This window comes from Mya arenaria, chromosome 2, assembly GCF_026914265.1.
Source record: "Mya arenaria isolate MELC-2E11 chromosome 2, ASM2691426v1".
In the NCBI taxonomy this organism is placed as follows: domain Eukaryota; kingdom Metazoa; phylum Mollusca; class Bivalvia; order Myida; family Myidae; genus Mya; species Mya arenaria.
Genome location: NC_069123.1, coordinates 56621526 through 56647487, shown reverse-complemented (window position 1 = coordinate 56647487; position 25962 = coordinate 56621526). Strand labels below are relative to the sequence as shown.

General features: G+C 34.2%; 1 protein-coding gene across 1 annotated transcript in view; it reads left to right on the top strand.

Annotated features, from left to right (window-relative positions):
- LOC128216058 (uncharacterized) overlaps positions 1–25962 on the top strand; it is a 76308-nt gene that overhangs the window by 6944 nt on the left and 43402 nt on the right. Inside the window, exons 10-11 of the mRNA XM_052922654.1 lie at positions 442–632; positions 1560–1665. Of these exons, the coding sequence (XP_052778614.1) occupies positions 442–632; positions 1560–1665 (297 nt within the window). The remainder of the gene's footprint in view (positions 1–441; positions 633–1559; positions 1666–25962) is intronic.

The following is a 25962-nucleotide window of genomic DNA, read 5'->3' as shown; positions in this document are numbered from 1 at the left end:
ATTTTTTTAACCAATTGGCTGCTAGTGTTTAATAGTCTCTTAAAATTGTTAAAGGACTATAAAAACACTGGATCCTTTAATCAGTTTTATGGTAAAACCAATGATGATATTTTGATAGAAGTTTGGAGTGTGTTGTCTTGGTTTGAGTTTTCCTTCATCCTTGTGCATTTAAACAGGATCTTGGTAAACTCTTATGGGAACTATGCTTGTCCCATGTGGCTTTCATTGTTTCAAAAACAAAATCCTACAATGTTTAAATATGAAACAAACTTATATTTACTAGAATAAATCAGTGATGCTTGTTGCAATTCTTATGATCTACTTTTATAAACTTTAATACTGGGCATTCAGATTGTATTATAAATGAAATAAAGTGCACATGTGTAATATCATGGATTGTGATGTAATAATAAATGCTGTATTTAATGGCAATAATTTCAGTTGGTACTAACAGTTCTCTGGAGCTTGTTGTGCCGCCTCATGCTGGAAGTGATGTTGTGTACACATGGGACCTCGGTGATGGTATTACCATAGTAACAGACAACACAAGCGTCACATACACATGGCATGAGGCCGGTGTGTACATCGTTACACTCTATGCTGCCAATAATATCAGTTCGGGAACTGTCAATGTATGTATCAGTTTGTACGGCTAACATTAAGAGAAAAGATAATTATAGAAAGATGCATCAATAAAATTCATATGATGCCGTATAATGTGTAGAAAGAATTCTTTGCCTTTCTTATTAATAAAGACATTTGGTATCAAGCCTTAAACTGACTGGAATATTACTGTTCAATCCTTATGAGGTGAAAGTTTTGTTCTTGTGCTAATATACTCTAATTATTTGATCAAATGTATGAATCGTATTGCCCATTTCCAGTCAACAAAAACCATGCCCTGAATATCTATATCGTAAATAATTAAACAGGAACTGGGGGACTGATTATACTAAGGAATGTAAGTTCAAACAAAATGTTGGTCTTTAAAACTCATCAAGTAAACAGGAACATTAAGATCAGTTTGTTCTCTCTTTTCATTGTGTGGTGATGGATATATTGTGCTAACAAACTTTCTTTTGAACTTTGGCAATATTTCATAAAATTATTATTGTTTAATTAAAGAAACTATTTACACATAGTATTACATAAATGGGAGTGCTATATTTGCTTACACAGTTGTCAGAACTATTTACTTTGAATAATACCTTTACTCTTTTTTAAAAGAAGTTATTTATTCCTACATGACAAAAGGTAATTTCAAAGTCATTAGAAACAACAACAACAAAGACAACAACCACAAATCTAATAAAAGTCCTTGCCAATTTGCCAAATCTCACAAATGGATTTTGATGGAACATCACCAAGCCTTGTTGTGCTTTAACAGCGCACAACTTCTCCTTGTTTTTCCCCCAGAGTTATGGCCCTTCTATTATTGTGCACTGCATGTTTTTTCAGTACATAGTTGCTTGCATTGATTTTTATTTAACTTGTCACAGTGACTCAACATTATGTTTTCCCTAGAAATCAATCTGTAGATTTCATGATCTTTTTTGCAGATAACAATAACAGTTCAAGATGTTATCTTCAATCTCACCTTGGAGGCTGAAGGAATTGCTGCTATAAGATATATTCCCTTTCTCTATACTTGGAACATTACACAGGGTAGGATATTAATAATGTCTTCAATTAATGGCCCAGTTAATGAAAAAGAGTTCTGTTTAAAAGTAACAACATATCTTTAATCTAAGAAAAAATAAATTACCTTCATTAACCAAAATCAAAATATTTGATCCCTCGTTATACATTTTGTCCTACAATATGATCACTCATTATGCATATTGTCATACAATATGATCACTTTATTATTTTATGTTTTCCTTCATTATGATCATTGTTCTACAATATGATCAATCAATATAAATGATATTATAACTCATTGTACATATAGTCCTACAATAAGATCACTCATTGTACCTGTTTTCCTACAATATGATCACTCATTGTACCTGTTTTCCTACAATATGATCACTCATTGTACATATAGTCCTACAATAAGATCACTCATTGTACCTGTTTTCCTACAATAAGATCACTCATTGTACCTGTTTTCCTACAATATGATCACTCATTGTACCTGTTTTCCTACAATATGATCACTCATTGTACATATTGTCCTACAATAAGGTCACTAATTGTACCTGTTTTCCTACAATATGATCACTCATTGTGCCTGTTTTCCTACAATATGATCACTCATTGTGCCTGTTTTCCTACAATATGATCACTCATTGTGCCTGTTTTCCTACAATATGATCACTCATTGTGCCTGTTTTCCTACAATATGTTCACTCATTGTACCTGTTTTCCTACAATATGATCACTCATTGTGCCTGTTTTCCTACAATATGATCACTCATTGTGCCTGTTTTCCTACAATATGATCACTCATTGTGCCTGTTTTCCTACACTATGATCACTCATTGTACCTGTTTTCCTACAATATGATCACTCATTGTGCCTGTTTTCCTACAATATGATCACTCATTGTGCCTGTTTTCCTACAATATGATCACTCATTGTGCCTGTTTTCCTACAATATGTTCACTCATTGTACCTGTTTTCCTACAATATGATCACTCATTGTACCCATTTTCCTACAATATGGTCACTCATTGTACCTGCTTTCCTACAATATGGTCACTCATTGTACACGTTTTCCTACAATATGATCACTCATTGTACCTGTTTTCCTACAATATGATCACTCATTGCACCTGTTTTCCTACAATATGATCACTCATTGTGCCTGTTTTCCTACAATATGTTCACTCATTGTACCTGTTTTCCTACAATATGATCACTCATTGTACCCATTTTCCTACCATTTTCCTACAATATGGTCACTCATTGTACCTGCTTTCCTACAATATGGTCACTCATTGTACACGTTTTCCTACAATATGATCACTCATTGTACCTGTTTTCCTACAATATGATCACTCATTGCACCTGTTTTCATACAATATGTTCACTCATTGTACATATTGTCCTACAATAAGGTCACTCATTGTACCTGTTTTCCTACAATATGATCACTCATTGTGCCTGTTTTCCTACAATATGATCACTCATTGTGCCTGTTTTCCTACAATATGTTCACTCATTGTACCTGTTTTCCTACAATATGATCACTCATTGTACCCATTTTCCTACCATTTTCCTACAATATGGTCACTCATTGCACCTGTTTTCATACAATATGTTCACTCATTGTACATATTGTCCTACAATAAGGTCACTCATTGTACCTGTTTTCCTACAATATGATCACTCATTGTACCCATTTTCCTACAATATGATCACTCATTGCACCTGTTTTCATACAATATGTTCACTCATTGTACATATTGTCCTACAATAAGGTCACTCATTGTACCTGTTTTCCTACAATATGACCACTCATTGTGCCTGTTTTCCTACAATATGATCACTCATTGTGCCTGTGTTCCTACAATATGTTCACTCATTGTGCCTGTTTTCCTACAATATGATCACTCATTGTACCTGCTTTCCTACAATATGGTCACTCATTGTACCTGCTTTCCTACAATATGATCACTCATTGTACCTGCTTTCCTACAATATGATCACTCATTGTACCTGCTTTCCTACAATATGATCACTCATTGTACCTGTTTTCCTACAATATGATCACTCATTGTACCTGCTTTCCTACAATATGATCACTCATTGTACCTGCTTTCCTACAATATGATCACTCATTGCACCTGTTCTCCTACAATATGTTCACTCATTGTACCTGTTTTCCTACAATATGTTCACTCATTGCACCTGTTTTCCTACAATATGTTCACTCATTGCACCTGTTTTCCTACAATATGTTCACTCATTGTACCTGTTTTCCTACAATATGTTCACTCATTGCACCTGTTTTCCTACAATATGTTCACTCATTGTGCCTGTTTTCCTACAATATGTTCACTCATTGTACATGTTTTCCTACAATATGATCACTCATTGCACCTGTTTTCCTACAATATGATCACTCATTGTGCCTGTTTTCCTACAATATGTTCACTCATTGTGCCTGTTTTCCTACAATATGATCACTCATTGCACCTGTTTTCCTACAATATGATCACTCATTGTGCCTGTTTTCCTACAATATGATCACTCATTGTACATATTGTCCTACAATATGATCACTCATTGCACCTGTTTTCCTACAATATGTTCACTCATTGTGCCTGTTTTCCTACAATATGTTCACTCATTGCACCTGTTTTCCTACAATATGATCACTCATTGTACCTGCTTTCCTACAATATGATCACTCATTGTACATATTGTCCTACAATATGATCACTCATTGTACCTGCTTTCCTACAATATGTTCACTCATTGTACCTGTTTTCCTACAATATGATCACTCATTGTATCTGTTTTCCTACAATATGTTCACTCATTGTACCTGTTTTCCTACAATATGTTCACTCATTGTACCTGTTTTCCTACAATATGATCACTCATTGTACCTGCTTTCCTACAATATGATCACTCATTGTACCTGCTTTCCTACAATATGATCACTCATTGTACCTGTTTTCCTACAATATGATCACTCATTGTACCTGCTTTCCTACAATATGATCACTCATTGTACCTGCTTTCCTACAATATGATCACTCATTGTACCTGCTTTCCTACAATATGTTCACTCATTGTACCTGTTTTCCTACAATATGATCACTCATTGTACCTGCTTTCCTACAATATGATCACTCATTGTACCTGCTTTCCTACAATATGATCACTCATTGTACCTGTTTTCCTACAATATGATCACTCATTGTACCTGCTTTCCTACAATATGATCACTCATTGTACCTGCTTTCCTACAATATGATCACTCATTGTACCTGCTTTCCTACAATATGTTCACTCATTGTACCTGTTTTCCTACAATATGATCACTCATTGTACCTGCTTTCCTACAATATGTTCACTCATTGTACCTGCTTTCCTACAATATGTTCACTCATTGTACCTGCTTTCCTACAATATGATCACTCATTGTACCTGTTTTCCTACAATATGTTCACTCATTGTACCTGTTTTCCTACAATATGTTCACTCATTGTACCTGTTTTCCTACAATATGATCACTCATTGTACCTGCTTTCCTACAATATGATCACTCATTGTACCTGCTTTCCTACAATATGATCACTCATTGTACCTGCTTTCCTACAATATGATCACTCATTGTACCTGCTTTCCTACAATAAGGTCACTCATTGTACCTGTTTTCCTACAATATGTTCACTCATTGTACCTGTTTTCCTACAATATGATCACTCATTGTGCATGTTTTCCTACAATATGATCACTCATTGTACCTGCTTTCCTACAATATGATCACTCATTGCACCTGTTTTCCTACAATATGTTCACTCATTGTACATATTGTCCTACAATATAAGGTCACTCATTGTGCCTGTTTTCCTACAATATGATCACTCATTGTGCCTGTTTTCCTACAATATGTTCACTCATTGTGCCTGTTTTCCTACAATATGATCACTCATTGTGCCTGTTTTCCTACAATATGATCACTCATTGTGCCTGTTTTCCTACAATATGTTCACTCATTGTACATGTTTTCCTACAATATGATCACTCATTGTGCCTGTTTTCCTACAATATGATCACTCATTGTACCTGTTTTCCTACAATATGATCACTCATTGTACCTGTTTTCCTACAATATGTTCACTCATTGTGCCTGTTTTCCTACAATATGTTCACTCATTGCACCTGTTTTCCTACAATATGTTCACTCATTGTACCTGTTTTCCTACAATATGATCACTCATTGTGCATGTTTTCCTACAATATGATCACTCATTGTACCTGTTTTCCTACAATATGATCACTCATTGTACCTGTTTTCCTACAATATGATCACTCATTGTACCTGCTTTCCTACAATATGATCACTCATTGTACATGTTTTCCTACAATATGTTCACTCATTGTACATGTTTTCCTACAATATGATCACTCATTGTGCCTGTTTTCCTACAATATGATCACTCATTGTGCCTGTTTTCCTACAATATGTTCACTCATTGCACCTGTTTTCCTACAATATGATCACTCATTGTGCCTGTTTTCCTACAATATGATCACTCATTGTGCCTGTTTTCCTACAATATGATCACTCATTGTACCTGTTTTCCTACAATATGATCACTCATTGTGCCTGTTTTCCTACAATATGATCACTCATTGTACCTGTTTTCCTACAATATGATCACTCATTGTGCATGTTTTCCTACAATATGATCACTCATTGTACCTGTTTTCCTACAATATGTTCACTCATTGCACCTGTTTTCCTACAATATGATCACTCATTGCACCTGTTTTCCTACAATATGATCACTCATTGTGCCTGTTTTCCTACAATATGATCACTCATTGTACATGTTTTCCTACAATATGATCACTCATTGTGCCTGTTTTCCTACAATATGATCACTCATTGTGCCTGTTTTCCTACAATATGTTCACTCATTGTACCTGTTTTCCTACAATATGTTCACTCATTGTACATATTGTCCTACAATAAGGTCACTCATTGTACCTGTTTTCCTACAATATGATCACTCATTGTGCCTGTTTTCCTACAATATGATCACTCATTGTACCTGTTTTCCTACAATATGATCACTCATTGTACCTGCTTTCCTACAATATGATCACTCATTGTACCTGTTTTCCTACAATATGTTCACTCATTGTACCTGTTTTCCTACAATATTGTAACATCCGTCTCATACGTTTAAAGTTAAATGATTATTAACTGTCGATGATATGTGGTGGATCACTGCTTACACCAAGTAGTTTACCCGGTGAGCCAAAGTATATCTGTGGTGAATCACTGCTTACACCAGGCCTAGTGCCTGGTGAGCCAAGGTATATGTAGTTTAATAATGATCAGTGATGAATATTCGAAAACGCAAGTCCGTTTCTCAATTAAACGTTATTTATTCAAGTTAATCTCAACTCCACAAAGCTAAGTCAATAATTACAATTGCGGACATGTTCAGTGGACAGTTGACGAGTTGATCAATAGTTTAATAAAGTTAAGTTCAATGTAATTATAATGATTATTTATTCTTATATAATAATATGCGAGGTTCATTTACTTAATAAATGTGCGCGTTGATTTAATTATAATACGTGTCAAAAGAATATACCTCCAGGGGCGTACCTAGGTCAAAATCTAGGATACGCACAGTCTAGGGGGGTCCGGGGGCATGCCCCCCCGGAAAATTTTGAAATCCAACATCGCATTTGGTGCTATCTAGGGGCGTTTTGGCACGTATAAAAGCATACAAATAGATGAATATTTATCTTAAGTAACATTGTTAGTCCCGATATTTTTTTATTATTTTTTCCAAAAATCAATACTTGTATTTGATTTAAATAAACAAAAAGATCTGGGGTGATGGGTGGGGTCTCTATTTAACATCCAATCCGCTGAATAATTGAGATATTGCGTTGACCAGAAAGGCTTGCGCACCTGGGAGCAGGATTTTTCAACCCCTTCTCAAAACGAAGACTTTTCAACCCCTATTTTAAAGACTTTTCAATCCCTACCTGTTTGGACTTTTCAACCCTTAAATCAAAGACTTTTCAACTCCTAGTTGAAATATTTTGATAGCCATATTGAAGGCTTTTCAACCCCTATATCAAAGACTTTTCAACCCCTATTATTTTTGTCAGCCAGGTGTTGTCTTTTCATTGTTTTTGCAAGAAACTTAACCAATTGTTATTGAAATACAATTAGAGATTTGTTTGGCTTATTTGTTACACTTTTCTCCAAAGTATTGGATGAAATTTACAAAGGCTTTGCCTTGATTTACTAAGCACTTGATGGTTATTTTTTTTTTCAAAATAATATTCCGAACATTAACAATGGTACGGTAAAGTAAGATTTTGGTGCCTGGTTACTCCGAACATGCAATTGTTGTATTATTCTGAAGGATATTACATATCACAGCGAATTCACATATATTATGTACAATGTTATTACCATAATTGTGTTCTTTAAATAACAAATTTGAATAATTGCAAAAGAAAATGGATGCAAAGAATAACTACAACTAATAACTAATAAAAGAACATTCTACTTTTTGTGCCTGTAGAATGCCAATAAAAACCTGAACTTGAACATTTATAAAACTTTCATTGCTTTTAAAAAAGGTCAACAGTGGAAAGTATTTTTGTAGTACCATATTGCTATTTCAGTACAGTTTGATTTTAATTCTTGATAATGTATTATCTAAAAATTCAGAGTTTGCGGGTATAAATAAATAATATATATTTTTTGTTTGATTTTAAATCCTGAAAATTATACACAAAATTTTTCAAGCTGGCCATAGTTTGGAATGATGGCCATGATATTAGAACCTTAGTTAACTGCCACTTTCAAGTTACTATAACCTCAATTAAAGGTGTTATGAAGCCCCTTAATCCCTTAGGAATTTATGACAATGTCACACGTGTTGCCCATTAATGAATGTGCGACCTTCATTCCATTCTTTAATTGCATATATGAAAAGAAAATACAATGCTTATAGCATTTTTTTTACATATATACCACTTTATAATAGAATGTCCTTATTTTTTTAAACTGAGAAATAAAAAACGTTAATAAAATCTTATGTTACATTTATGTAATTTGAAAGCATTTGGAACTCAATCTATAATACATTTATAACATCTTTGAACTCAATGTATACTTTTGTATTTCTTAAACATTGTCTGCTAAATCATGATATTTTGAAATATTATGAAGAATTATATTTAAAGTTCAACTCATTTTATTGTCTTTTTTATTGATGACAAAATGCTTTAAAAAGTGTTTAAAAAAACTAAAAGAAAAACAAACAAACGCTGTTTCAATTAATTGATGGAGCAGTACCATGCACATAATATATTGTGTGAGGATTTCCTCAGGGAGATAAGGAAGATTTATGGTTAAATGACTCAATAGCTAAATGGACAGTCGAGCATTTTTTTTACTTATTTAAATGTAAATATTTAATGAATTATTGTATTATCATGTGTTTTAAGTATGTATATTTTGTATGTATTACATATTTTTTGTTTGTTATATTTTTAGTCTTAATATATTCTTGATTTTTAAAAGAAATTTCATAATAAATTGTTTACTGTTGTAGTTATTTTCTTAAAAAGGTGAGAAATTAAGGGGTTGAAAAGTCTTCGTTTATTAGGGGTTGAAAAGTTTTTGTTTAAGGTGGGGTTGAAAAGGCTTAGCACTTTTAGGGGTTGAAATGACAAAGGGGGTGAAAAGTCTTTGATTTCACAAATGACAAAGGGGTTGAAAAGTCTTGGGGTTGAAAAGTCTGACAGCCGCGCACCTCACCGGTATATTTAATCACATGCGGAGTCTGAAACTGTCTCCACGCTATGCTTAACAGCATCTAGATAAGTTAATAAAATATTGTAACTTAACACAAATAGATCTATACTTAATTATTTTGCTTTTAAAATGTATGGGAAAATATCTGTTCTTTCACGGCACTAAAATGATGATAACAATCAGAATATCATCTAACTTGTATTCATGCACACCTGACGATTTGTAAACATGATAATTAAACGCACCTGTTAATGTGCTTTGCTGTGGCGTTTACATGAAATTTATCACTCAGGTATACAACTATCGTAATCGGATCAGTTATTTCTTACTCTTCTCACGGTGGAGAACCCACGTGACTTATTCGGTAAAGTGCACGGCAACAAATGTCAACAAGTCTTGATTCAGGTAAGGTTTTTAAAGATAACTTTCTTAATATTTGGAGAATTTTTGTGAAATAAAGACCATAAACCCCGCATTTAAGAGCTAGATCCACGGTAATAAAGAACTTTCTGTTCAGTCATTTTTAAAAGTCCCGCCTTGTAAACATCATTCGGATCATTTACCAGGAGGTCAACAGGATCCACACCGATTTGGCAGGTTATGGGAAAATAACGCGTGTATAACTTAAGTTGAGATCTACATCGTGATCACCTTTTTTGCAGAATTTAGGTATTACGCTATAAAAACCAACAAACGATAAAATTCTGACGTAATTATTTTTGCATTTTTGGAACTTTTATTTTTTCGCTTTTTTCTGACGAAGTGTACGCATTGGCGTACTGGCGTATGCCTGGGTACGCGCCTGACCTCGCATGTTTGTTTTCAAGATGTTGAAAATAGTTCAAGTTTCAGAAATGTCAACTGTCCCAAGCTCGAACTTGACACTTCTTATATACCCGCAAGATGCTGCAGCAATGCTGCAAGGCTTTTGATTGGTCTGCAGGGCTGCAGCTCACATTTGCAGGTGAGAAGAAGGTGCCAAGGCTCGAGTACAATAAAACAAGTAAATATGAAAAGTCTTGCAAGACATTCATAATAATAGATACATCAATCGATCGAGAATGACAAATTGCATCCTATTCGAACACTTAATTAAACAATCTAATTATAATGAAACAAATATCTTAATGCTGCAGAAATAATATTATCATTCATCCGCGAAATAGTGTCATAGCAACAATCGAATCAAATAGTGCGGTCGCAGCATTGTAATTGTTATCTGTAACATGAGCACATTTATATAAAACATTAATAATAAAATTATGCTTGAAACAATTTAACTTTACAATTCATACGGGAAAAGTTTACTCCAATGAATAAATATCTAATAAATATTACTGCGCTGTAACCCAACAGTTAAAATGGCGGACATATTTGTGACAGTCGTGTGTACTTAAAATTTATAAACGGGTTATACAGCTTCGATTCAAGGTATACTTATGGAATTTATATCTGAATTGAAATTGTAATTATCAACATATTCATTTACTACAAGACTTCTGGAATACTCATAAAAGAAATGGAAAAACAGCGATAAGACAACAGAGTGTAAGTAAATTCGGATATCCGGACAATTGTTAAAATATAAAGGGGGTACAACATATTACAATATGATCACTCATTGTACCTGTTTTCCTACAATATGATCACTCATTGTGCCTGTTTTCCTACAATATGATCACTCATTGTACCTGTTTTCCTACAATATGATCACTCATTGTACCTGCTTTCCTACAATATGATCACTCATTGTACCTGTTTTCCTACAATATGTTCACTCATTGTACCTGTTTTCCGACAATATGATCACTCATTGTACCTGCTTTCCTACAATATGATCACTCATTGTACCTGTTTTCCTACAATATGTTCACTCATTGTACCTGTTTTCCTACAAAATGATCACTCATTGTACCTGTTTTCCTACAATATGTTCACTCATTGTACCTGTTTTCCTACAATATGTTCACTCATTGTACATATTGTCCTACAATATGATCACTCATTGTGCCTGTTTTCCTACAAAATGATCACTCATTGTACCTGTTTTCCTACAATATGTTCACTCATTGTACCTGTTTTCCTACAATATGTTCACTCATTGTACATATTGTCCTACAATAAGGTCACTCATTGTACCTGTTTTCCTACAATATGTTCACTCATTGTACCTGTTTTCCTACAAAATGATCAGTCATTGGACCTGTTTTCCTACAATATGTTCACTCATTGTACCTGTTTTCCTACAATATGTTCACTCATTGTACCTGTTTTCCTACAATATGATCACTCATTGTACATATTGTCCTACAAAGCGGCCACTCATTGTACCTGTTTTCCTACAATATGTTCACTCATTGTACATATTGTCCTACAATAAGGTCACTCATTGTACCTGTTTTCCTACAATATGTTCACTCATTGTACCTGTTTTCCTACAATATGTTCACTCATTGTACATATAGTCCTACAATAAGATCACTCATTGTACCTGTTTTCTTACAATATGTTCACTCATTGTACCTGTTTTCCTACAAAATGATCACTCATTGTACCTGTTTTCCTACAATATGTTCACTCATTGTACCTGTTTTCCTACAATATGTTCACTCATTGTACATATTGTCCTACAATAAGGTCACACATTGTACCTGTTTTCCTACAATATGATCACTCATTGTGCCTGTTTTCCTACAATATGATCACTCATTGTGCCTGTTTTCCTACAATATGTTCACTCATTGTACATATTGTCCTACAATATGATCACTCATTGTACCCATTTTCCTACCATTTTCCTACAATATGATCACTCATTGTACCTGCTTTCCTACAATATGGTCACTCATTGTACACGTTTTCCTACAATATGATCACTCATTGTACGCTTTTTTCTACAATATGTTCACTCATTGTGCCTGTTTTCCTACAATATGTACACTCATTGTGCCTGTTTTCCTACAATATGATCACTCATTGTACCTGCTTTCCTACAATATGTTCACTCATTGTACATATTGTCCTGCAATATGATCACTCATTGTACCTGCTTTCCTACAATATGTTCACTCATTGTACCTGTTTTCCTACAATATGATCACTCAGTGTACCCATTTTCCTACAATATGATCACTCATTGTACCTTTTGTCCTACAATATGATCAGTCATTGTACCTGCTTTCCTACAATATGATCACTCATTGTACCTGCTTTCCTACAATATGATCACTCATTGCACCTGTTCTCCTACAATATGTTCACTCATTGTACCTGTTTTCCTACAATATGTTCACTCATTGCACCTGTTTTCCTACAATATGTTCACTCATTGCACCTGTTTTCCTACAATATGTTCACTCATTGTACCTGTTTTCCTACAATATGTTCACTCATTGCACCTGTTTTCCTACAATATGTTCACTCATTGTGCCTGTTTTCCTACAATATGTTCACTCATTGTACATGTTTTCCTACAATATGATCACTCATTGCACCTGTTTTCCTACAATATGATCACTCATTGTGCCTGTTTTCCTACAATATGTTCACTCATTGTGCCTGTTTTCCTACAATATGATCACTCATTGCACCTGTTTTCCTACAATATGATCACTCATTGTGCCTGTTTTCCTACAATATGATCACTCATTGTACATATTGTCCTACAATATGATCACTCATTGCACCTGTTTTCCTACAATATGTTCACTCATTGTGCCTGTTTTCCTACAATATGTTCACTCATTGCACCTGTTTTCCTACAATATGTTCACTCATTGTACCTGCTTTCCTACAATATGATCACTCATTGTACATATTGTCCTACAATATGATCACTCATTGTACCTGCTTTCCTACAATATGTTCACTCATTGTACCTGTTTTCCTACAATATGATCACTCATTGTATCTGTTTTCCTACAATATGTTCACTCATTGTACCTGTTTTCCTACAATATGTTCACTCATTGTACCTGTTTTCCTACAATATGATCACTCATTGTACCTGCTTTCCTACAATATGATCACTCATTGTACCTGCTTTCCTACAATATGATCACTCATTGTACCTGTTTTCCTACAATATGATCACTCATTGTACCTGCTTTCCTACAATATGATCACTCATTGTACCTGCTTTCCTACAATATGATCACTCATTGTACCTGCTTTCCTACAATATGTTCACTCATTGTACCTGTTTTCCTACAATATGATCACTCATTGTACCTGCTTTCCTACAATATGATCACTCATTGTACCTGCTTTCCTACAATATGATCACTCATTGTACCTGTTTTCCTACAATATGATCACTCATTGTACCTGCTTTCCTACAATATGATCACTCATTGTACCTGCTTTCCTACAATATGATCACTCATTGTACCTGCTTTCCTACAATATGTTCACTCATTGTACCTGTTTTCCTACAATATGATCACTCATTGTACCTGCTTTCCTACAATATGTTCACTCATTGTACCTGCTTTCCTACAATATGATCACTCATTGTACCTGCTTTCCTACAATATGATCACTCATTGCACCTGTTCTCCTACAATATGTTCACTCATTGTACCTGTTTTCCTACAATATGTTCACTCATTGTACCTGTTTTCCTACAATATGATCACTCATTGTACCTGCTTTCCTACAATATGATCACTCATTGTACCTGCTTTCCTACAATATGATCACTCATTGTACCTGCTTTCCTACAATATGATCACTCATTGTACCTGCTTTCCTACAATAAGGTCACTCATTGTACCTGTTTTCCTACAATATGTTCACTCATTGTACCTGTTTTCCTACAATATGATCACTCATTGTGCATGTTTTCCTACAATATGATCACTCATTGTACCTGCTTTCCTACAATATGATCACTCATTGCACCTGTTTTCCTACAATATGTTCACTCATTGTACATATTGTCCTACAATATAAGGTCACTCATTGTGCCTGTTTTCCTACAATATGATCACTCATTGTGCCTGTTTTCCTACAATATGTTCACTCATTGTGCCTGTTTTCCTACAATATGATCACTCATTGTGCCTGTTTTCCTACAATATGATCACTCATTGTGCCTGTTTTCCTACAATATGTTCACTCATTGTACATGTTTTCCTACAATATGATCACTCATTGTGCCTGTTTTCCTACAATATGATCACTCATTGTACCTGTTTTCCTACAATATGATCACTCATTGTACCTGTTTTCCTACAATATGTTCACTCATTGTGCCTGTTTTCCTACAATATGTTCACTCATTGTACCTGTTTTCCTACAATATGTTCACTCATTGTACCTGCTTTCCTACAATATGATCACTCATTGTGCATGTTTTCCTACAATATGATCACTCATTGTACCTGTTTTCCTACAATATGTTCACTCATTGTACCTGTTTTCCTACAATATGATCACTCATTGTACCTGCTTTCCTACAATATGATCACTCATTGTACATGTTTTCCTACAATATGTTCACTCATTGTACATGTTTTCCTACAATATGATCACTCATTGTGCATGTTTTCCTACAATATGATCACTCATTGTGCCTGTTTTCCTACAATATGTTCACTCATTGCACCTGTTTTCCTACAATATGATCACTCATTGTGCCTGTTTTCCTACAATATGATCACTCATTGTGCCTGTTTTCCTACAATATGATCACTCATTGTACCTGTTTTCCTACAATATGTTCACTCATTGCACCTGTTTTCCTACAATATGATCACTCATTGTACCTGTTTTCCTACAATATGATCACTCATTGTGCATGTTTTCCTACAATATGATCACTCATTGTACCTGTTTTCCTACAATATGTTCACTCATTGCACCTGTTTTCCTACAATATGATCACTCATTGCACCTGTTTTCCTACAATATGATCACTCATTGTGCCTGTTTTCCTACAATATGTTCACTCATTGTACATGTTTTCCTACAATATGATCACTCATTGCGCCTGTTTTCCTACAATATGATCACTCATTGTGCCTGTTTTCCTACAATATGTTCACTCATTGTACCTGTTTTCCTACAATATGTTCACTCATTGTACATATTGTCCTACAATAAGGTCACTCATTGTACCTGTTTTCCTACAATATGATCACTCATTGTGCCTGTTTTCCTACAATATGATCACTCATTGTACCTGTTTTCCTACAATATGATCACTCATTGTACCTGCTTTCCTACAATATGATCACTCATTGTACCTGTTTTCCTACAATATGTTCACTCATTGTACCTGTTTTCCTACAATATTGTAACATCCGTCTCATACGTTTAAAGTTAAATGATTATTAACTGTCGATGATATGTGGTGGATCACTGCTTACACCAAGTAGTTTACCCGGTGAGCCAAAGTATATCTGTGGTGAATCACTGCTTACACCAGGCCTAGTGCCTGGTGAGCCAAGGTATATGTAGTTTAATAATGATCAGTGATGAATATTCGAAAACGCAAGTCCGTTTCTCAATTAAACGTTATTTATTCAAGTTAATCTCAACTCCACAAAGCTAAGTCAATAATTACAATTGCGGACATGTTCAGTGGACAGTTGACGAGTTGATCAATAGTTTAATAAAGTTAAGTTCAATGTAATTATAATGATTATTTATTCTTATATAATAATATGCGAGGTTCATTTACTTAATAAATGTGCGCGTTGATTTAATTATAATACGTGTCAAAAGAATATACCTCCAGGGGCGTACCTAGGTCAAAATCTAGGATACGCACAGTCTAGGGGGGTCCGGGGGCATGCCCCCCCGGAAAATTTTGAAATCCAACATCGCATTTGGTGCTATCTAGGGGCGTTTTGGCACGTATAAAAGCATACAAATAGATGAATATTTATCTTAAGTAACATTGTTAGTCCCGATATTTTTTTATTATTTTTTCCAAAAATCAATACTTGTATTTGATTTAAATAAACAAAAAGATCTGGGGTGATGGGTGGGGTCTCTATTTAACATCCAATCCGCTGAATAATTGAGATATTGCGTTGACCAGAAAGGCTTGCGCACCTGGGAGCAGGATTTTTCAACCCCTTCTCAAAACGAAGACTTTTCAACCCCTATTTTAAAGACTTTTCAATCCCTACCTGTTTGGACTTTTCAACCCTTAAATCAAAGACTTTTCAACTCCTAGTTGAAATATTTTGATAGCCATATTGAAGGCTTTTCAACCCCTATATCAAAGACTTTTCAACCCCTATTATTTTTGTCAGCCAGGTGTTGTCTTTTCATTGTTTTTGCAAGAAACTTAACCAATTGTTATTGAAATACAATTAGAGATTTGTTTGGCTTATTTGTTACACTTTTCTCCAAAGTATTGGATGAAATTTACAAAGGCTTTGCCTTGATTTACTAAGCACTTGATGGTTATTTTTTTTTTCAAAATAATATTCCGAACATTAACAATGGTACGGTAAAGTAAGATTTTGGTGCCTGGTTACTCCGAACATGCAATTGTTGTATTATTCTGAAGGATATTACATATCACAGCGAATTCACATATATTATGTACAATGTTATTACCATAATTGTGTTCTTTAAATAACAAATTTGAATAATTGCAAAAGAAAATGGATGCAAAGAATAACTACAACTAATAACTAATAAAAGAACATTCTACTTTTTGTGCCTGTAGAATGCCAATAAAAACCTGAACTTGAACATTTATAAAACTTTCATTGCTTTTAAAAAAGGTCAACAGTGGAAAGTATTTTTGTAGTACCATATTGCTATTTCAGTACAGTTTGATTTTAATTCTTGATAATGTATTATCTAAAAATTCAGAGTTTGCGGGTATAAATAAATAATATATATTTTTTGTTTGATTTTAAATCCTGAAAATTATACACAAAATTTTTCAAGCTGGCCATAGTTTGGAATGATGGCCATGATATTAGAACCTTAGTTAACTGCCACTTTCAAGTTACTATAACCTCAATTAAAGGTGTTATGAAGCCCCTTAATCCCTTAGGAATTTATGACAATGTCACACGTGTTGCCCATTAATGAATGTGCGACCTTCATTCCATTCTTTAATTGCATATATGAAAAGAAAATACAATGCTTATAGCATTTTTTTTACATATATACCACTTTATAATAGAATGTCCTTATTTTTTTAAACTGAGAAATAAAAAACGTTAATAAAATCTTATGTTACATTTATGTAATTTGAAAGCATTTGGAACTCAATCTATAATACATTTATAACATCTTTGAACTCAATGTATACTTTTGTATTTCTTAAACATTGTCTGCTAAATCATGATATTTTGAAATATTATGAAGAATTATATTTAAAGTTCAACTCATTTTATTGTCTTTTTTATTGATGACAAAATGCTTTAAAAAGTGTTTAAAAAAACTAAAAGAAAAACAAACAAACGCTGTTTCAATTAATTGATGGAGCAGTACCATGCACATAATATATTGTGTGAGGATTTCCTCAGGGAGATAAGGAAGATTTATGGTTAAATGACTCAATAGCTAAATGGACAGTCGAGCATTTTTTTTACTTATTTAAATGTAAATATTTAATGAATTATTGTATTATCATGTGTTTTAAGTATGTATATTTTGTATGTATTACATATTTTTTGTTTGTTATATTTTTAGTCTTAATATATTCTTGATTTTTAAAAGAAATTTCATAATAAATTGTTTACTGTTGTAGTTATTTTCTTAAAAAGGTGAGAAATTAAGGGGTTGAAAAGTCTTCGTTTATTAGGGGTTGAAAAGTTTTTGTTTAAGGTGGGGTTGAAAAGGCTTAGCACTTTTAGGGGTTGAAATGACAAAGGGGGTGAAAAGTCTTTGATTTCACAAATGACAAAGGGGTTGAAAAGTCTTGGGGTTGAAAAGTCTGACAGCCGCGCACCTCACCGGTATATTTAATCACATGCGGAGTCTGAAACTGTCTCCACGCTATGCTTAACAGCATCTAGATAAGTTAATAAAATATTGTAACTTAACACAAATAGATCTATACTTAATTATTTTGCTTTTAAAATGTATGGGAAAATATCTGTTCTTTCACGGCACTAAAATGATGATAACAATCAGAATATCATCTAACTTGTATTCATGCACACCTGACGATTTGTAAACATGATAATTAAACGCACCTGTTAATGTGCTTTGCTGTGGCGTTTACATGAAATTTATCACTCAGGTATACAACTATCGTAATCGGATCAGTTATTTCTTACTCTTCTCACGGTGGAGAACCCACGTGACTTATTCGGTAAAGTGCACGGCAACAAATGTCAACAAGTCTTGATTCAGGTAAGGTTTTTAAAGATAACTTTCTTAATATTTGGAGAATTTTTGTGAAATAAAGACCATAAACCCCGCATTTAAGAGCTAGATCCACGGTAATAAAGAACTTTCTGTTCAGTCATTTTTAAAAGTCCCGCCTTGTAAACATCATTCGGATCATTTACCAGGAGGTCAACAGGATCCACACCGATTTGGCAGGTTATGGGAAAATAACGCGTGTATAACTTAAGTTGAGATCTACATCGTGATCACCTTTTTTGCAGAATTTAGGTATTACGCTATAAAAACCAACAAACGATAAAATTCTGACGTAATTATTTTTGCATTTTTGGAACTTTTATTTTTTCGCTTTTTTCTGACGAAGTGTACGCATTGGCGTACTGGCGTATGCCTGGGTACGCGCCTGACCTCGCATGTTTGTTTTCAAGATGTTGAAAATAGTTCAAGTTTCAGAAATGTCAACTGTCCCAAGCTCGAACTTGACACTTCTTATATACCCGCAAGATGCTGCAGCAATGCTGCAAGGCTTTTGATTGGTCTGCAGGGCTGCAGCTCACATTTGCAGGTGAGAAGAAGGTGCCAAGGCTCGAGTACAATAAAACAAGTAAATATGAAAAGTCTTGCAAGACATTCATAATAATAGATACATCAATCGATCGAGAATGACAAATTGCATCCTATTCGAACACTTAATTAAACAATCTAATTATAATGAAACAAATATCTTAATGCTGCAGAAATAATATTATCATTCATCCGCGAAATAGTGTCATAGCAACAATCGAATCAAATAGTGCGGTCGCAGCATTGTAATTGTTATCTGTAACATGAGCACATTTATATAAAACATTAATAATAAAATTATGCTTGAAACAATTTAACTTTACAATTCATACGGGAAAAGTTTACTCCAATGAATAAATATCTAATAAATATTACTGCGCTGTAACCCAACAGTTAAAATGGCGGACATATTTGTGACAGTCGTGTGTACTTAAAATTTATAAACGGGTTATACAGCTTCGATTCAAGGTATACTTATGGAATTTATATCTGAATTGAAATTGTAATTATCAACATATTCATTTACTACAAGACTTCTGGAATACTCATAAAAGAAATGGAAAAACAGCGATAAGACAACAGAGTGTAAGTAAATTCGGATATCCGGACAATTGTTAAAATATAAAGGGGGTACAACATATTACAATATGATCACTCATTGTACCTGTTTTCCTACAATATGATCACTCATTGTGCCTGTTTTCCTACAATATGATCACTCATTGTACCTGTTTTCCTACAATATGATCACTCATTGTACCTGCTTTCCTACAATATGATCACTCATTGTACCTGTTTTCCTACAATATGTTCACTCATTGTACCTGTTTTCCGACAATATGATCACTCATTGTACCTGCTTTCCTACAATATGATCACTCATTGTACCTGTTTTCCTACAATATGTTCACTCATTGTACCTGTTTTCCTACAAAATGATCACTCATTGTACCTGTTTTCCTACAATATGTTCACTCATTGTACCTGTTTTCCTACAATATGTTCACTCATTGTACATATTGTCCTACAATATGATCACTCATTGTGCCTGTTTTCCTACAAAATGATCACTCATTGTACCTGTTTTCCTACAATATGTTCACTCATTGTACCTGTTTTCCTACAATATGTTCACTCATTGTACATATTGTCCTACAATAAGGTCACTCATTGTACCTGTTTTCCTACAATATGTTCACTCATTGTACCTGTTTTCCTACAAAATGATCAGTCATTGGACCTGTTTTCCTACAATATGTTCACTCATTGTACCTGTTTTCCTACAATATGTTCACTCATTGTACCTGTTTTCCTACAATATGATCACTCATTGTACCTGTTTTCCTACAATATGTTCACTCATTGTACCTGTTTTCCTACAATATGTTCACTCATTGTACATATTGTCCTACAATAAGGTCACTCATTGTACCTGTTTTCCTACAATATGTTCACTCATTGTACATGTTTTCCTACAATATGTTCACTCATTGTACATATAGTCCTACAATAAGATCACTCATTGTACCTGTTTTCTTACAATATGTTCACTCATTGTACCTGTTTTCCTACAAAATGATCACTCATTGTACCTGTTTTCCTACAATATGATCACTCATTGTACCTGTTTTCCTACAATATGTTCACTCATTGTACATATTGTCCTACAATAAGGTCACACATTGTACCTGTTTTCCTACAATATGATCACTCATTGTGCCTGTTTTCCTACAATATGATCACTCATTGTGCCTGTTTTCCTACAATATGTTCACTCATTGTACATATTGTCCTACAATATGATCACTCATTGTACCCATTTTCCTACCATTTTCCTACAATATGATCACTCATTGTACCTGCTTTCCTACAATATGGTCACTCATTGTACACGTTTTCCTACAATATGATCACTCATTGTACGCTTTTTTCTACAATATGTTCACTCATTGTGCCTGTTTTCCTACAATATGTACACTCATTGTGCCTGTTTTCCTACAATATGATCACTCATTGTACCTGCTTTCCTACAATATGTTCACTCATTGTACATATTGTCCTGCAATATGATCACTCATTGTACCTGCTTTCCTACAATATGTTCACTCATTGTACCTGTTTTCCTACAATATGATCACTCAGTGTACCCATTTTCCTACAATATGATCACTCATTGTACCTTTTGTCCTACAATATGATCAGTCATTGTACCTGTTTTCCTACAATATGATCACTCATTGGACCTGTTCTCCTACAATATGATCACTCATTGTACCTGTTTTCCTACAATATGATCACTCATTGTACCTGTTCTCCTACAATATGATCACTTGTTGTACCTGTTTTCCTACAATATGATCACTCATTGGACCTGTTCTCCTACAATATGATCACTCATTGTACCTGTTTTCCTACAATATGATCACTCATTGTGCCTGTTCTCCTACAATATGATCACTTGTTGTACCTGTTCTCCTACAATATGATCACTCATTGTGCCTATTCTCCTACAATATGATCACTCATTGTGCCTGTTTTCCTACAATATGATCACTTGTTGTACCTGTTCTCCTACAATATGATCACTCATTGTGCCTGTTCTCCTACAATATGATCACTTGTTGTGCCTATTCTCCTACAATATGATCACTCATTGTGCCTGTTTTCCTACAATATGATCACTCATTGTACCTGTTCTCCTACAATATGATCACTCATTGTGCCTGTTCTCCTACAATATGATCACTCATTGTGCCTGTTCTCCTACAATATGATCACTCATTGTGCCTGTTTTCCTACAATATGATCACTCATTGTGCCTATTCTCCTACAATATGATCCCTCATTGTACCCATTTTCCTATGATATGATCACTCATTGTACTTGTTCTCCTACAATATGTTCACTCATTGTGCCTGTTTTCCTACAATATGATCACTCATTGTGCCTGTTTTCCTACAATATGATCACTCATTATACCCATTTTCCTATGATATGATCACTCATTGTACTTTTTGTCCTACAATATGATCACTCATTGTACCCGTTCTCCTACAATATGATCACTCATTGTACACGTTTTCCTACAATATGATCACTCATTGTACCTGTTTTCCTACAATATGATCACTCATTAACCCATTTTTCCTACAAAATGATCACTCATTGTACATGTTGTCCTACAATATGTTCACTCATTGTACATGTTGTCCTACAATATGATCACTCATTGTACCTGCTTTCCTACAATATGTTCACTCATTGTACCTGTTTTCCTACAATATGTTCACTCATTGTACCCATTTTCCTACAATATGATCACTCATTGTACCCATTTTCCTACAATATGATCACTCATTGTACCTGTTTTCCTACAATATGATCACTCATTGTGCCTGTTTTCCTACAATATGATCACTCATTGTGCCTGTTTTCCTACAATATGATCACTCATTGTACCCATTTTCCTACAATATGATCACTCATTGTACATGTTGTCCTACATTATGATCACTCATTGTACCCATTTTCCTACAATATGTTCACTCATTGTACCCATTTTCCTACAATATGATCACTCATTGTACCCATTTTCCTACAATATGTTCACTCATTGTACCCATTTTCCTACAATATGATCACTCATTGTACCTGTTTTCCTACAATATGATCACTCATTGTGCCTGTTTTCCTACAATATGATCACTCATTGTGCCTGTTTTCCTACAATATGATCACTCATTGTACCCATTTTCCTACAATATGATCACTCATTGTACATGTTGTCCTACATTATGATCACTCATTGTACCCATTTTCCTACAATATGTTCACTCATTGTACCCATTTTCCTACAATATGATCACTCATTGTACCCATTTTCCTACAATATGATCACTCATTGTACCTGTTTTCCTACAATATGTTCACTCATTGTGCCTGTTTTCCTACAATATGATCACTCATTGTGCCTGTTTTCCTACAATATGATCACTCATTGTACCCATTTTCCTACAATATGATCACTCATTGTACATGTTGTCCTACATTATGATCACTCATTGTACCCATTTTCCTACAATATGTTCACTCATTGTACCCATTTTCCTACAATATGATCACTCATTGTACCCATTTTCCTACAATATGTTCACTCATTGTACCCATTTTCCTACAATATGATCACTCATTGTACACGTTTTCCTACAATATGATCACTCATTGTACCTGTTTTCCTACAATATGTTCACTCATTGTACATGTTGTCCTACAATATGTTCACTCATTGTACCTGCTTTCCTACAATATGATCACTCATTGTACATGTTTTCCTACAATATGATCACTCATTGTACCCATTTTCCTACAATATGTTCACTCATTGTACCTGTTTTCCTACAATATGTTCACTCATTGTACCTGTTTTCCTACAATATGATCACTCATTGTACCCATTTTCCTACAATATGTTCACTCATTGTACCTGTTTTCCTACAATATGATCACTCATTGTACCCATTTACCTACAATATGTTCACTCATTGTACCTGTTTTCCTACAATATGTTCACTCATTGTACCTGTTTTCCTACAATATGTTCACTCATTGTACCTGTTTTCCTACAATATGTTCACTCATTGTACCTGTTTTCCTACAATATGTTCACTCATTGCACCTGTTTTCCTACAATATGTTCACTCATTGTACATGTTGTCCTACAATATGATCACTCATTGTACCTGCTTTCCTACAATATGTTCACTCATTGTACCTGTTTTCCTACAATATGATCACTCATTGTACCTGCTTTCCTACAATATGTTCACTCATTGTACCTGTTTTCCTACAATATGATCACTCATTGTACCTGCTTTCCTACAATATGTTCACTCATTGTACCTGTTTTCCTACAATATGTTCACTCATTGTACCTGCTTTCCTACAATATGATCACTCATTGTACCTGTTTTCCTACAATATGTTCACTCATTGTGCCTGTTTTCCTACAATATGATCACTCATTGTACCCATTTACCTACAATATGATCACTCATTGTACATGTTGTCCTACAATATGATCACTCATTGTACCCATTTTCCTACAATATGATCACTCATTGTACATGTTGTCCTACAATATGATCACTCATTGTACCCATTTTCCTACAATATGTTCACTCATTGTACCCATTTACCTACAATATGATCACTCATTGTACCCATTTTCCTACAATATGATCACTCATTGTACCCATTTTCCTACAATATGTTCACTCATTGTACCCATTTTCCTACAATATGTTCACTCATTGTACCCATTTACCTACAATATGATCACTCATTGTACCCATTTTCCTACAATATGTTCACTCATTGTACCCATTTACCTACAATATGATCACTCATTGTACCCATTTTCCTACAATATGATCACTCATTGTACCCATTTACCTACAATATGATCACTCATTGTACCCATTTTCCTACAATATGTTCACTCATTGTACCCATTTTCCTACAATATGTTCACTCATTGTACCCATTTACCTACAATATGATCACTCATTGTACACGTTTTCCTACAATATGATCACTCATTGTACCTGTTCTCCTACAATATGATCACTCATTGTACCCATTTTCCTACAATATGTTCACTCATTGTACCCATTTACCTACAATATGATCACTCATTGTACCCATTTTCCTACAATATGATCACTCATTGTACCTGTTTTCCTACAATATGATCACTCATTGTACCCATTTTCCTACAATATGATCACTCATTGTACCCATTTTCCTACAATATGTTCACTCATTGTACCCATTTACCTACAATATGATCACTCATTGTACCCATTTTCCTACAATATGTTCACTCATTGTACCCATTTACCTACAATATGTTCACTCATTGTGCCTGTTTTCCTACAATATGATCACTCATTGTACCCATTTTCCTACAATATGATCACTCATTGTACCCATTTTCCTACAATATGATCACTCATTGTACCCATTTTCCTACAATATGTTCACTCATTGTACCCATTTACCTACAATATGATCACTCATTGTACCCATTTTCCTACAATATGATCACTCATTGTACCCATTTTCCTACAATATGATCACTCATTGTACCCATTTTCCTACAATATGATCACTCATTGTACCCATTTACCTACAATATGATCACTCATTGTACCCATTTTCCTACAATATGATCACTCATTGTACCCATTTTCCTACAATATGATCACTCATTGTACCCATTTTCCTACAATATGATCACTCATTGTACCCATTTTCCTACAATATGTTCACTCATTGTACCCATTTACCTACAATATGTTCACTCATTGTACCCATTTTCCTACAATATGATCACTCATTGTACATGTTGTCCTACAATATGATCACTCATTGTACCCATTTTCCTACAATATGTTCACTCATTGTACCCGTTTTCCTACAATATGATCACTCATTGTACCTGTTCTCCTACAATATGATCACTCATTGTACCTGTTTTCCTACAATATGTTCACTCATTGTACCCATTTTCCTACAATATGATCACTCAT